The 12,670-nt window shown below is 47.6% G+C and overlaps 1 protein-coding gene across 8 annotated transcripts in view; it reads right to left on the bottom strand.

Moving 5' to 3' along the window:
• UBR4 (ubiquitin protein ligase E3 component n-recognin 4) overlaps positions 1-12,670 on the bottom strand; it is a 94,429-nt gene that overhangs the window by 74,685 nt on the left and 7,074 nt on the right. For all 8 annotated transcript variants that reach the window (XR_011682660.1, XR_011682661.1, XM_071449195.1 and 5 more), the window contains exons 6-28: positions 12,512-12,614; positions 11,840-11,981; positions 11,629-11,753; positions 10,811-10,935; positions 10,543-10,602; positions 10,226-10,416; positions 9,891-9,990; positions 9,642-9,779; positions 9,045-9,162; positions 8,439-8,626; positions 7,308-7,467; positions 7,104-7,189; positions 5,953-6,122; positions 5,064-5,346; positions 4,348-4,480; positions 3,843-3,922; positions 3,239-3,367; positions 2,603-2,785; positions 2,301-2,423; positions 1,985-2,214; positions 1,238-1,362; positions 740-837; positions 458-615 (exon numbers count right to left, since the gene is read on the bottom strand). Coding sequence is in view for 6 of the 8 variants with exons in the window: in XM_071449195.1 (XP_071305296.1) it covers positions 458-615; positions 740-837; positions 1,238-1,362; positions 1,985-2,214; positions 2,301-2,423; positions 2,603-2,785; positions 3,239-3,367; positions 3,843-3,922; positions 4,348-4,480; positions 5,064-5,346; positions 5,953-6,122; positions 7,104-7,189; positions 7,308-7,467; positions 8,439-8,626; positions 9,045-9,162; positions 9,642-9,779; positions 9,891-9,990; positions 10,226-10,416; positions 10,543-10,602; positions 10,811-10,935; positions 11,629-11,753; positions 11,840-11,981; positions 12,512-12,614 (3,248 nt within the window). In the remaining 2 variants the exon portion in view is untranslated. The remainder of the gene's footprint in view (positions 1-457; positions 616-739; positions 838-1,237; positions 1,363-1,984; positions 2,215-2,300; positions 2,424-2,602; positions 2,786-3,238; positions 3,368-3,842; positions 3,923-4,347; positions 4,481-5,063; positions 5,347-5,952; positions 6,123-7,103; positions 7,190-7,307; positions 7,468-8,438; positions 8,627-9,044; positions 9,163-9,641; positions 9,780-9,890; positions 9,991-10,225; positions 10,417-10,542; positions 10,603-10,810; positions 10,936-11,628; positions 11,754-11,839; positions 11,982-12,511; positions 12,615-12,670) is intronic.

The raw sequence follows: 12,670 nt of genomic DNA, 5'->3' as shown, positions 1-12,670 counted from the left end.
AGTTACAGCATCTGCCTAGACAGTCCCACTATCACATATGGTGGCTTTGGGGCTTGTCTGCAGTGTCAATGGCTACTTTTTGGTTTCAGAGTACTTTAGACCAAGTCCCTGGAAAAAAAATGGCATTTCACTTTCCCTTAAACGTTAAAAACTTCACACAAGTGAATGATAACAAAACACAAATAAATTAGTTAGATCCTATTGTGTCAGTTTATATCCCCCTTTCTTCAAGTCCATATTTGACAAAAATGTTTCTCAGGGAGCTGGACTTTTGGAGATACCACAGGAAACAGAAAGCCTGACTGTCATTCATTTGGTATTTGGAACTGTGAACTGGATGGTTTAGGTCAGAAGCAGCACCAGGTCAGTAAGTGCTGCACAGACACAGCCCTGGAGCACACAGAGGAAAGCACCCAGCAGTGTGTGGAACACACAGGGTAACACAAGCCTGACTTACATGATGAGATCCCCGGTGAGCCTGACCAGGGACAGCAGGGTGTGCTTGAGGGAGGCTGCCAGGGGCAGGCTCTGGCTGCAGAGGGTGCCCAGGTGGGCAGCCTGCACGGCGCTGATGTAGCTTTCTGCAGGGATGGTGTCGTTGGCAAAGGCGTTGCGCTGGGGAGGGACACACACACACACATCAGAGCCCTGGACCTGGGACAGAGGCACACACTGCCCCCATTCACAGCAATGCCTGCAGCTGCACTCACACCACAGCAGGCCCCGGGGCTGGACTCACCCATGAACCAATGTTGGGGAACTCGTTGGTGTGGATGTTGTTCCAGGATTCACACAGGGTCTGCACAGCTGATGGCAAGTTCTGGACAAGGGTTGGACCTGCAGTTACACAGAACAATCAGGCACTGAATAAATTCAAAAGTCTACAAGTAAAAATCATCCCTAAGTGTTTAAGAGCATCCCAGCTTTTTCACTTCATTAAAACTGCAGAAAACATGGCACAAATACCAATTCACAGAAGTCTTCAGCATATCAACATTTCATAGCTCCCCTTGTTATTCCATGCCACAAGCTCCAATATGGTTACAAAAACATTTCACTGATCCAGAGGAGCTCACAAGATAATGATCCTTTCAAGGTTTGCCCAACTGTTTCAGCTGGTAGGATACTGAAGAGACTTTGCAGTGTGCTGCTGGCAGCACAACTCACTGGCTTTGAAATCGGGTACTGGAAGCACTGTGGGAAGATTCCCCCACAGGGAGGCACCCTGAGCCCTCACCCAGAGTGTTGGACTTGCAGCGGCCGGAGCCGATGGCCAGCACGGCGGCGTAGCCCCGCAGCTTCTCCTCGCAGGCTCTGCTGTCCGAGGCCGCCTCCTCCGAGAGGCTCCGCAGCAGGTAGGACCTGCAGGGAGGGAGGGAGGGAGGGGATTCACCTCAGCTCTGCAGCTCACAGCTGAGTGTGTCCATGGAGTGACAGATACAACACAAACTTCTCAAGTGCTGCCCCACACTTCATCTCACACCACTAAGGGACTTCTGGGCTTTTATCCCCTCTAAGCTACTTACCAGGAGAAGTGCCCAAAAAGAAAAAGCTGATTTACTTTTGCTTTCTTCTACACAGTTTTTTAACGAGAGTTGAGAAGAATTTAGATTTTTTTTTAATCTAAGAATTAACCCCCCTTCTCTTTCTTGATGGTCTGACAGCCTCAGTACTATGCCAGAGAAATAACCTTAAGTAGCACTATCCTAGAGGGTGGTTTTATCTTTGGAGGAAAAGCAGGTTTTGCTTTGGAAGCCTTGGAAGATCAGACAAGGAGGCTACTCAGAAACAACCAAGTCCCATGCATGGCTTGAGAAGCTACTTGCTATTCCTCTTTTAAAGCAATGGACCCTCTAGAGGACACAAAGTAATTACTCCAGACTATAAAACTCCCAGGCACTTCTAAGAAAACAACACACAAAATGCAGAGGAAGCTCAAAGCACAGCAGGAAATTATTCCTGCTGGAAATCCCAAGGACTGTACCTGGTAAAAGTAGCATAAGTGTCAATGAGCTGCAGTGTAGCAGGGAGGAGGTTCTTGGTTATCTCTGAGGACTTCTGGGGATCAGTTTCTGCAGCTGACTTGGAAAAGTGCTCATCTAGAGAAACCTGGATCTTGGAGATGGCAGCATCAAGGGTGTAAATGGATTGTAAACTGGGGACTTCGTGCAGCTGGAGAATGGTTGTGCAGTCAACAGCACAGAAAGAAGAGATCTGCAAACACAGAAGACAGAACAGTCAGTGCAGATCCTCCCACAGAAACAGGAGTTTGCATGTCCAGCTGCCCTCCCACAGCTCACCTGTCGAGCAAAGTATTCCTCTGCTATTTCCACGTCGTACTTCACTGAGATGCACTTGCTGGAGGTCAGTTCAATGAGAGGAGCAGCATGCTCAGCCTTCATGCCCTGCTTGATAAGGTGATCCTACAAATGCCAAAACCCAGATCCATCACACCTGAACAGTGCTCAGCAATGAACCAGTTTAGAACAGACAGGCACAAGTGCCCCCAAACAAATCCCACGTGCAGTCAGCAGGGAGGGACTGACACTGTCACTGTCACTGTCACTGTCACCACCCCACACCCATGGAGCTGAGGCTGCACCTTGATCCACACGACGTAGGACGGGATCTGCAGGCGGGAGGACCAGCGCAGGGTGTGCAGGAGGTCACAGTCACTCATCTCAGGGGTGTTCATGGCCAAATGGTGCATGTAGCTTCTGGAGGGAGGCAAAATCCCCAGGATCCGCCACAGGATCAGGAAGTAGTACTGAAGGGCACAGGCTTCCTAAACAGAGCAACAGTTGGAAAAATTAGTACAGAAAGATTGCAGTCTGCATCATTACAGCTAATGAAGTATCTCCTCAGGGACCCCACACTCCTGCAGATGTGCCAAATCAGATGAACACATTCTGGACTGAGTTTCTGTCATATTAAACAATAAAATATGCAACACAGGAGTGAGAAAAGAAAAAGGAAAAATTACACACTTTTCTCCTGTTCAATCATGCTCTAGCCACATCTCCTGGGATTACCATGGACTTACAGCAAGTCTGAAGCACATTATGAATTAAAGGCTCAAGAGATGTGCAGCCATCACAAACACTATGGTTAGCTATGAGATTTTTAAGTTCCTCGTTACTCCAAGCACAGTCCAAAATACTCCAGTTAAATACTCTGTTTGAAAATACTACATTTGAAAACTCATTATTCCTCAACACAGGCAGCATGAGAGTCTTACCAGTGCAGTGACGTTTTTGTTCTCCCTCCTCCTGAGTGTATCAAACTGGGAGCCAGCAGCCAGTAATGAGGTGAGGGCTGCATAGAGCTCATCGTACTTTGTAGCCCTGGAGAAAAGGACCTCACATACCTGCAGGAGATGGGAAATCAGGACCCTGCTTTGCAAAGCTCTTTAAGCATTCAGAATACCCACAGCCCAAAAGCTTGCAAAATAAACTTCAGAGAGAAGTTCTGTTGGGACTGAGGATCAATGGACTGGGGATAAGGAGCAGGCAGGAGAGACAGCCCATAACCCTGGTGGCAACAAAACCCAAGGAGAACCTGGAGCAAAGTGATGAGAAAACAACTCTAATGTGTCTTTGTCTGAATCCCAAGCATTCTTGCAAGTACTAGAACAGCTCTTCACAGACTCAGCACAGTGACTGCCCTGACATCCAACTAGGGGTAAGAAGGAATCCCATGTTATCTTACATGGCCACTTTTCTCCACTTAGTGAAAGATTCCTGGTCCCTCTTTTTAATCAAGTCTTTCCTTTTTGTCTGTTTTCCCTGGCACTTGGCACCCCCCCATGGCCCTCCAGAAAGTCCCTACCAGCAGCACCATACCGTGCTATCCAGACGGTTCAGATCATCCTCAGAAGCTTCTGGAGACAGGATGCAGTAGAACCTGGGCTGTGGAGCAGAGTCTGGAATGTGAGAACAAAAAATAACCTTCCAAGTGGCAGTTTAAACAGGCCACATGGTGTTATATCCTCTCCTCATCCCCACAACCTTGTGCACTGTATGAGCCCTGGCAGATCCCAAGCCAGCTCCATGACACATTAGAGGTGCTCTAAGCTGTGGGACAGGCAGCCAAAGCTTTCCTGCTCCTACAATCCTGGCAAAATAAACACACTCTTATTTTTAATTACTTGTTGCGTATTCCTAGGAGAGAACAACTTTGAATTTTGTTAAATAAAACAATTCTTGCATTATTAGATGTATTTTTACCTATTGTAACTATGGCCATTAAAAGAAGGAAAAGATGCCCAAACCAAGGCACAGAAAAGGCTCCCATTTATTTATAAAAGCAAATCTTGCAATAAAAAATTCCTTACATTTTCTTTCTTACCTGATGAACAGTGTTTGGTCCAGTTTTCTTCCACTTCTTTAAAGCCATGATAAAGTGGGACAGATGTTCGTCTGCTGCTGTCCTGGGATCCACTCACCCAGCCAATGGGTGGAGTCAGCAAATTATATTGTACCTGAATTAAAAAAAAACCAAAACCAACCCATGGCATCCTTGTCACTGAGGGGTGGGGGGAAAATATCACCCCACAGGGAAAGAAACACAACATAGAAACAGTCCTACTCAAAACACAATATTCCACTCTTCTGGGGGAAGCCCTGGACCCTCACTGATGGTTTTTATTCTGGACTGAGCAGTTTAAATCCATGGCCAAGCTTCCACAGTTGGAAAATCCGGGCACAAAGCCCCATATTGTCCCATTAATGAGAACAGTGACAAAAACCTCCATGGTCAAACACTAAATCAAGGAAGTACAAAAGGTATTCATGAAATAAACAGCCAAATACTCGAGATTTTAAAGATATGGTGGGACAATCATCCTGTCCTTGCTAGGATTTATTAAGACACCAGTCACACCAGGAATTTACACTCCAACTGAACCTGCTGCTAGGAACCAGCCATAATTAATCATTCCTTGGAACTCTGAGGTTTGGTAACAACATCAAAACTGATTTACTCACAAGGGTCATGGAGGGAACACATCACATTACAGATTCCTGCTGGGTGACCAATTCCATACCCAGCTGTCAAAGCCTTACCTGCTCAAACAGGTACACGGGGGCCTTGGAATACTGGTGCAGCAGGTAGTCAAACACCAGCAGCAGCCGTGCCACAGTGAGAGGCACAGAACACTGCTGGGTCTCCATGTTTGCTGTCAGCTCCACGATGGTCTGGATACAGAGCATCATGATGGATCTGCGGCCCCTCTCCGAGAAATTGTGGAAAATGAGCAGCAGCAGCTGGAGATGCTCCACATTCAGATCTTCTGTGTCACTGGGGAGAGTCCCCTGCAAGGCGTTTTGCTTCAGGGTGCCCACAAACCTGGCAACAGGAGAGGAAGTCTGCCAAGTTTAGATCCCCCTTTAAAATCTCTTTAACTAGAAATAATTTTATTTTTCTGCTTACTGTTCTAATAGTGGCAATTTCACAAATGTTCACTACATTATGTATTGGAATGAGACTGTGTGAGCAGTAAAACCTACAGAAATGAAATCAGTGGCAAATATATTTAGTGGAGAACAGGAACAATCATTCAAATGGAGAAGGGGTGACTCAAACCTGTTCATTAGAGCTTTAAACCAACTAAACCCTATCAGTGAAAGCCAGGTAATGGCAGAGGGGAGCAATCTCAGCACCATCCTATGAGGACCTATCAGAAACCTGCTGAAAAATAAGAGATCCTCCTTCCCTTTTTACAGTCAGCCTTGCTGCAATCCAGCCTCCTCCCCTCTAACTCCTGAGTGCAGGAATCATTTCCTGGGCTCTGGGTGAAGGATTCCCCAGCACAGCAGGCTGACCCTCTACTCCCTCCAGGGATCCCAGATCAGTGAACACACTTGGAATGCTGGGGCCAGAGAATTCTCACTTGACAATAAATGAGAGAGGTAAGAGATGACTGATTTCCAGCTTTACATGAAATGATCTCACCTTTCCCAGACTTTAAGGCACTCTGGAACATCAGGATCTCCCTGGGCAGTGGCTTTATGCTGCCAAATCAGGAGGAGTCGGGACAGCACAGACAGACTTTGAGGGTGGATGTAGAGAGGCCACGGACCTTCAGAAAAAGGGGCAACTCCCAGCTGCTGGAGAAGTGTGTTCTGGAACAGAACAGGCTTGTTGGAAAGAGGCAAGTCCTGTCTGATGCTTTCATTAATTATAAGTATGATCTGAGCATACATTGACAGTAAACAGCAGGGCTCTCAGCTCTGCTCACACAGCAATGCCTCTCCTGGCTCAGACACAGGGCAGAGCTGTGAGAGACACCCAAAGCTGGCACTTCACCACCTAAACACAACAAAGTCTCAACACCAAGGCAGAAAAGATGGCATTAATGAGTTTTTCTCATTCACTGCAATATCAGAGCAGGAGAGACTATGCTACTGTGTTCAGTATCTGTGCATCTGCAAGAACAGCCCTTTGGCTGATCACAGCAATATTTGCTTCTTTTCAAATGTAATAAAAAGGCACATGGATGAAAAGTCCAACTGCTTTTAAAAATTAACAAACAACAGAGTGGTTTTTAATACAGTAGAAAACAGCCCACAAGGTATAGGAGTTGAATTCAGTGATGGGTGAAGCAGATTCATAACCTCCAAGACAGGGTTAAGTCAGGGGTCAGCCCATGACTCAGCAAAGAAACCTAAAGGCTACAAAGTCAGGACATGAAAGCAAAAGGATTAAGTTGATTCTCTCCTGAGAAATTCCAAGGCCTTTTGGCATGAGTCCTGACATCAGAGCAAATCTGTAGGAATGTCTCTTGATAAACTCATGGATAGAGGCAACTCTCCAAGACAAAATACACAAACTCATTTCCTTCTCAGCTTTCATCACCTTCAAAGTCCAATGGATTAGTCTGAATTCTAAATGTTAAGTTTACACTGTGCAGGATGTTTTGTGCTGGATGACTGCAAAGGTCATTCAAATCATGGGACTCAAGATATTCCAACCTGTTTTTGCAGAATATACTCAAGGCCAAATGGAACAACCAACACACTACTCAAGGTGTGGAGAACCCATACAGAGGCATAAACAGACACCAACACTTCTTCATTTTATTTATGCATTCAATCCCAGCTCACCTGCAGGGCAGGGGACTGAAGATCTGAGGTCACCAAGGAATGGTTGAAGTGATACAGAGCAGCAGCAAACTCCTCATCTGATGTGCCTGTAAGACAGAGATCCAGAGCCCTTACTACCTTTGCTCTCCAGTACTTAAAACTTTGACTTGAAACTAAAAAAAGAGACACCCCTGGGCTATAGCAGAGCTAGGTTTGCTCCCTTACCCTTCAGGCCATCCTTGTCCACCTCCTTGATGATGCTCGCCAGCGTGGCCATGTGCTGCTCCGACAGGGACACGCTCAGGTAGTTGCGAATGAAGTTATTCCTGGAGTTCAGCATAGAAGAAGTGATAAAGTTCAAAATGTTTGAAGCTAGGCTCAAAAACTGAAAAGAAAAGAGAAACACACTATAGAAACAACAAAAGCAGAGGGACAACATTAAACAAAAACTAAACCACCAGCAAAATAAATCAAGTCCCTTAAACCTCACCCCCCTGCAGTGGAGGAAAGGTGCACTCATAGCAATCCAACTCCCTGCACTGTGGTCTGCACCAGGACTGATTCCAGAACTCTCTGAGAAGGTTGGAGGCCTCCAACTTCTCCACTGCAGTTCTTATTTTTGTCTTTACCCAACAGAGTTGGAGCTAAAAGCATTCCATCAGCAAGTCACCCACTTGCAGCTCTGCCCCCATTTTCCCTCTCCCTCTGTAACCCAAACAGATACAATCTCCAGCCTCTGCTTCCCTGGCAGCAAAACTCCTGAGACACTCCAGAGGAGAGGGAGAGGGATCCTTCTCCACAGTCACAACGCTCCCTGATTCCCCTGAGCAGTGCAGAAGCCCCTGCTGTTTCCAGCCCAGCAGTCCCTGGCAGGAGCAGGGTGCCACAGCAGCCCAGCAGTGCCTGGCAGTGTCAGGGTGCCACAGCAGCCCAGCAGTGCCTGGCAGGAGCAGGGTGCCACAGCAGCCCAGCAGTCCCTGGCAGGAGCAGGGTGCCACAGCAGCCCAGCAGTCCCTGACAGGAGCAGGGTGCCACAGCAGCCCAGCAGTGCCTGGCAGGAGCAGGGTGCCACAGCAGCCCAGCAGTGCCTGGCAGGAGCAGGGTGCCACAGCAGCCCAGCAGTGCCTGGCAGGAGCAGGGTGCCACAGCAGCCCAGCAGTGCCTGGCAGGAGCAGGGTGTCACAGCAGCCCAGCAGTGCCTGGCAGGAGCAGGGTGCCACAGCAGCCCAGCAGTCCCTGGCAGGAGCAGGGTGCCACAGCAGCCCAGCAGTCCCTGGCAGGAGCAGGGTGCCACAGCAGCCCAGCAGTGCCTCTCCCAGCCCCTCTCCCAGCCCCCCAGCCCAGCTCTGGCCGTACCAGCTCGGGGTCCTTGCGGCTGGCCAAGATGTTCCCGTTCTCCCCAGCACTCTGCTTGTTGGGGCTCTTCACCCTTGGTGAGCTCTCCAGAGGAGGGGGTGGAGGGGGTGGTGGTGGGGCCACTTTCTCCTTGCTGGGAGAGATTGTCTCTTCAAACCATTGTCCCAGGATTGGCTCACTGTCATCATCTAGCACACAGGGCAGGAACAACAAACCCATACTGTTAAAAGCAAACACCTCACAAAATTACCCAGCCTGAGAAAGGCCTAAAACAGAATTTCACTGAGCAGCCTTAAGGTGTCTGCTAGCTTCATTTCTTCTGTCCAAATCACAAAGCAAAGCCCTTTCACAGAGGTCCAGCAGGAATTTACACAATGAAATTATTTCCACTCTCCTCTTAAGCAAATACTGTCAAATCCCAGCCACTCAGGCTTCAGTTTACACAAAAGAGTGCAGTCAGCACTACTCCTGCCACACAAACCTTAGAAACTGCTCTGTATTCTCAGTGTTATAAGTCATAGTCTGAGAAGGCAACAGCACAGTAGCCAGGTTTCCATTAAATGTGAAAAGCAGTGTAAAATCCTGAGCTGCTGCAAACTCTCCTACCTTGGCTGCTGTCCTCCTCAGTGCTGCTGAAATCATCCTCATAGTAAGTGTTGGAGTCAGTGGAGGCACTGGCATCGCTGCTCATGGAGCCCTTCCTCTGGCGCTGTAGGACACAGGCCTAAAGAACAGCACAACCAGGAAAATTCTGGGATTATAAAATACAGTCATTTGAAAATAAGAGTAACTTCATCATGCCTTTTAATTGTCTTCTAGTAAATTTGTCTCAACCAGTTTATTAACAGTTTTTCAAGGTTTACGTTGTACTAAAAAATACACAGCATGGTTGAAAATAAACAATCTACACCAAGCTGGTAAGCAACACTGAAGTAACAGTTCCAATACAAAATCATCTGTTACCACTGCAGCCTTTTCATCTTCCCACTAAAATCACAAGTACCACTGAACTTACAAAAAAGTGCATTTCCATTAGCACAAGTTTGTCAAATTTACATTTCTGAAAAGAGGAAAGAGAAAGGCCCTGGCTGACAACCTTTGAAAGAAGAATTGTATGTTCTCAGCACAGCCCCAGTTTGTTAAGTGCTGACCATCTGGAGTGGCTCAGCTCCAGAAGTTCTCTAGCTGTGTGCCAGTTCCTACCTTTCTGTAGGAAGTGGAGAGCAGAGTCAGCAGCAGATTAGTGAGGGGCACAGAGTCTATGAGCCGCTGGATCCTCTGGATGGACGTGCTCTGAGCCATGATATCCAGCACTGCTGGAGGGCCGTCGCTCTCCCAGCCCTGGGGGACGGAATTTCAAATTGAATTGAAAGAAAATTCCAGGAGAATTCCAAGTGTGCATCAGTGGAGAAGGCAGAATGTCTCAGGACATTGTCTGTGCTACCTGCATACCTTGTGCAACGCCTCCACCTGCAAATCTTGGAAAAGAGATGACAGCAATTTGATGGCATGATTTGCCAGCACCACTGACAGCACCCCAAACCCTTGATGCCTGCAGCAACAGAAAGGACAGAATATCATTTCAGGGGGAAAATAATAAACAAATAAATATTCAATAAAGTGACTGCTTTGCTAAACTGGAGACAACAACTTCTCTTCTTTCCAAGACTCGGGACTTGAATTGCAAATAGAGATAAAATTTCACAAGACCAACAAGACCCTGCAGTAGCTGCTTGCTGGGGCTGGTCAGACCCCTGGCCAGTGCTCCCTGCAGGGGTGTCACATACCCTTTCCCAGGTCCCAGCTTGGGAGACCCCACGCCCTCCTTAGTGCGAGCAATGATGTCTCTGACGCGAAGAGCAGCCAAGGGATCCTTCTCCTTCCCCTTATCAGCCAAGGCCGTAGGGCTGAGGTTCAAGATGAGGAAGAGGCTGTTCAGCAAACACCAAGCCCCGAGCAGCTGGAAGTTCTGATAATGCTATCGTGCCCAAAGTCGTGGGGAAGCGGGGAGAAAAAAGCACCAAAAAGACAAAACACCATCAATCCAAATGCCAAAGGACACTGTGCAAAAAGGGTGAAAAAGGTACTGAGATGGAAATCTTACCTCCCCCCCTGCACGGCGTGAATTGCTGATGGCTTGTCCAATCATTTCATAGATTTCAAGCTACAAATAAAGCCAAAACCATAGTAAGGCACCCCACCAGAGAGCAACAAAAATAAAAACTCCAAATGCAATTGTATCCCTTTAACTCCTTTACCAGCAATGGCTATATCCTGAAATCATAGCTGTGTATTGCAATGCAAATAAACACAAATTCTGTGCTCTTCACTTGCTGAGGAGGAAAGCAATGAACACCCTGTGGTTTACTTACACATTTCTGTACAATAGTAGCAGCATCATTTTCATAATCTTCTTCTTTGGAGCTTGTTGACCCGGTTCGTACCTGCTGGGTGCTGCCCACGTGCAGGATGGCCATGCAGGTGGCCACGCTCACACCTCAGGGAAAACAAGTGCAGGGGACATTCTTAGGAAGAGCCAGTCTTGGGACAAAATGTTCCTATTTAGCACATTAAGACATGTGTATTGAACGTGTCCATCAACTTGATGGAGCTGGGAATGCTCAGTATTACAGCAAAAGATTAAAAAATCTTTAGTACCCTCCAAAGAGTGAAGTTTTCCCCTACAGAAACACATGGGAGCAGTTAAAGGAGGTAATGTTTTACCATGTAATTCAATACCATTTTTAAGACAATCTTTAGACTTGAGTGCCACAGTTCCTTAAAGTCTCCCCCATACCAATTAAACACTCAGGATTCTGGTGTGCTTAAACCACTCCTGGGAAACAAGGCTGATTTGGAGCTATGACAAATTAGGCTGAAGCCTAAAGTAAAAATGTATTATGCTCTGAATATAATAAGAAAGAGCAGAAATTACAGGCTGTTAAGAAAATGTTGAGTCAGTCTTTCTTAGATACTGACAGGAACAGTCATTCTTTCAGTCATTTCTTAGATACTGACAGGAACAGTGGCAGAACATATCAGTAACAGCTTCAATATTAACCCGATCATCACACTGCGCTGCAGAGCTTCAAATTCATGAGAAATAAAGGCTTCTTGTGGGCTGAGCCTCAAACACGCAGGTCACAAAGCACAGCCAAAAGCTCCAAAAAACTACTGGAGATCCACTCACCTGCATAGAGACAGCTAAGAGCGAGAACAGTCACATCCTGAAGACGCGTGGGCGTCAGGGGCTCCAGCACGGGCAGGGACAGCGTATCCAGAGCCATGGTGACATCGATCACCAGCGAGTGGAACCTGCGGGCAGGACACGGGGTGAGCCCTGGGCAGACACAGGGAGCTCCCCCTGGCACCAGGGGACACCCCAGGCAGGTGGCACTGACCCGTTGCGCACGGCCGTGGCATCAGCCACGGTGGCCGGCATGATGAAGAAGGAGTTGGCGGACACGGCGTCCTGGAAGCGGTTGATGTAGCGCAGGAAGTAGGGCAGGTTCAGGCACACGCGCAGCAGCTTCTCGGAGCCACCTGCCAAGCACAGCAGCGGGGCTGTGTCACTGCTTCAGGCAGCCCTAAGGGCCCTCAGTCATTGACTTAATTGCTCTTGGTGGTGAGGAAATGCCATCGGAGGTGAGGAACAGGATAAAGAGTGCTTTACAACAGCAGCTGCTGCTGAAGTTTGCAGCCCACACTTGGGGGTCACCAACCTCTATGTCCACGTTACAGGACACACCAGGTGCAGCTGGTGGGACTTGATGACCCAAAGATCTCTTCCAACACTAACAATCCTGTGATTCTAGTCTACATCTACTCAACAATCCATCCCATGAGGTATTTCATACTGTCCACCTAATTTACCCCTCCAAACACAAGTACACTGAGCTCATCTCTGCAATAAAAACTCCATTCCAGCCACAACCTCCCTTGGTGATTGACCAGGCAACTCAGGGAACCCTTTAGGTCACAGAGTTTATTCCCACTCAGAGCTGTGAGATGTAACACTGGAGAGACACTTTTCCAGTCCTTTTTTGGCCCCAAGCTAGAAAGCTGATTCTCACCAAGCTCTTGCAGGCTGGCCACATTCTGAGCAATGAATATGCTCTTGGTCTTTGTTGCAGAGGTTTGATCTGTGGCAGCTTGATCCTCGCTCTCTCCTTCCACCTAAAGCAAGGACATACTAAATGTATTATGGAAGCACTAAAAATACATAGTATTTC

This window comes from Agelaius tricolor, unplaced genomic scaffold, assembly GCF_023055355.1.
Source record: "Agelaius tricolor isolate 1412-34295 unplaced genomic scaffold, bAgeTri1.0.p SCAF_28, whole genome shotgun sequence".
Taxonomy (NCBI): domain Eukaryota; kingdom Metazoa; phylum Chordata; class Aves; order Passeriformes; family Icteridae; genus Agelaius; species Agelaius tricolor.
The sequence above is the reverse complement of the archived record's forward strand: the minus strand, read 5'-3'. Positions and strand labels throughout refer to the sequence as shown.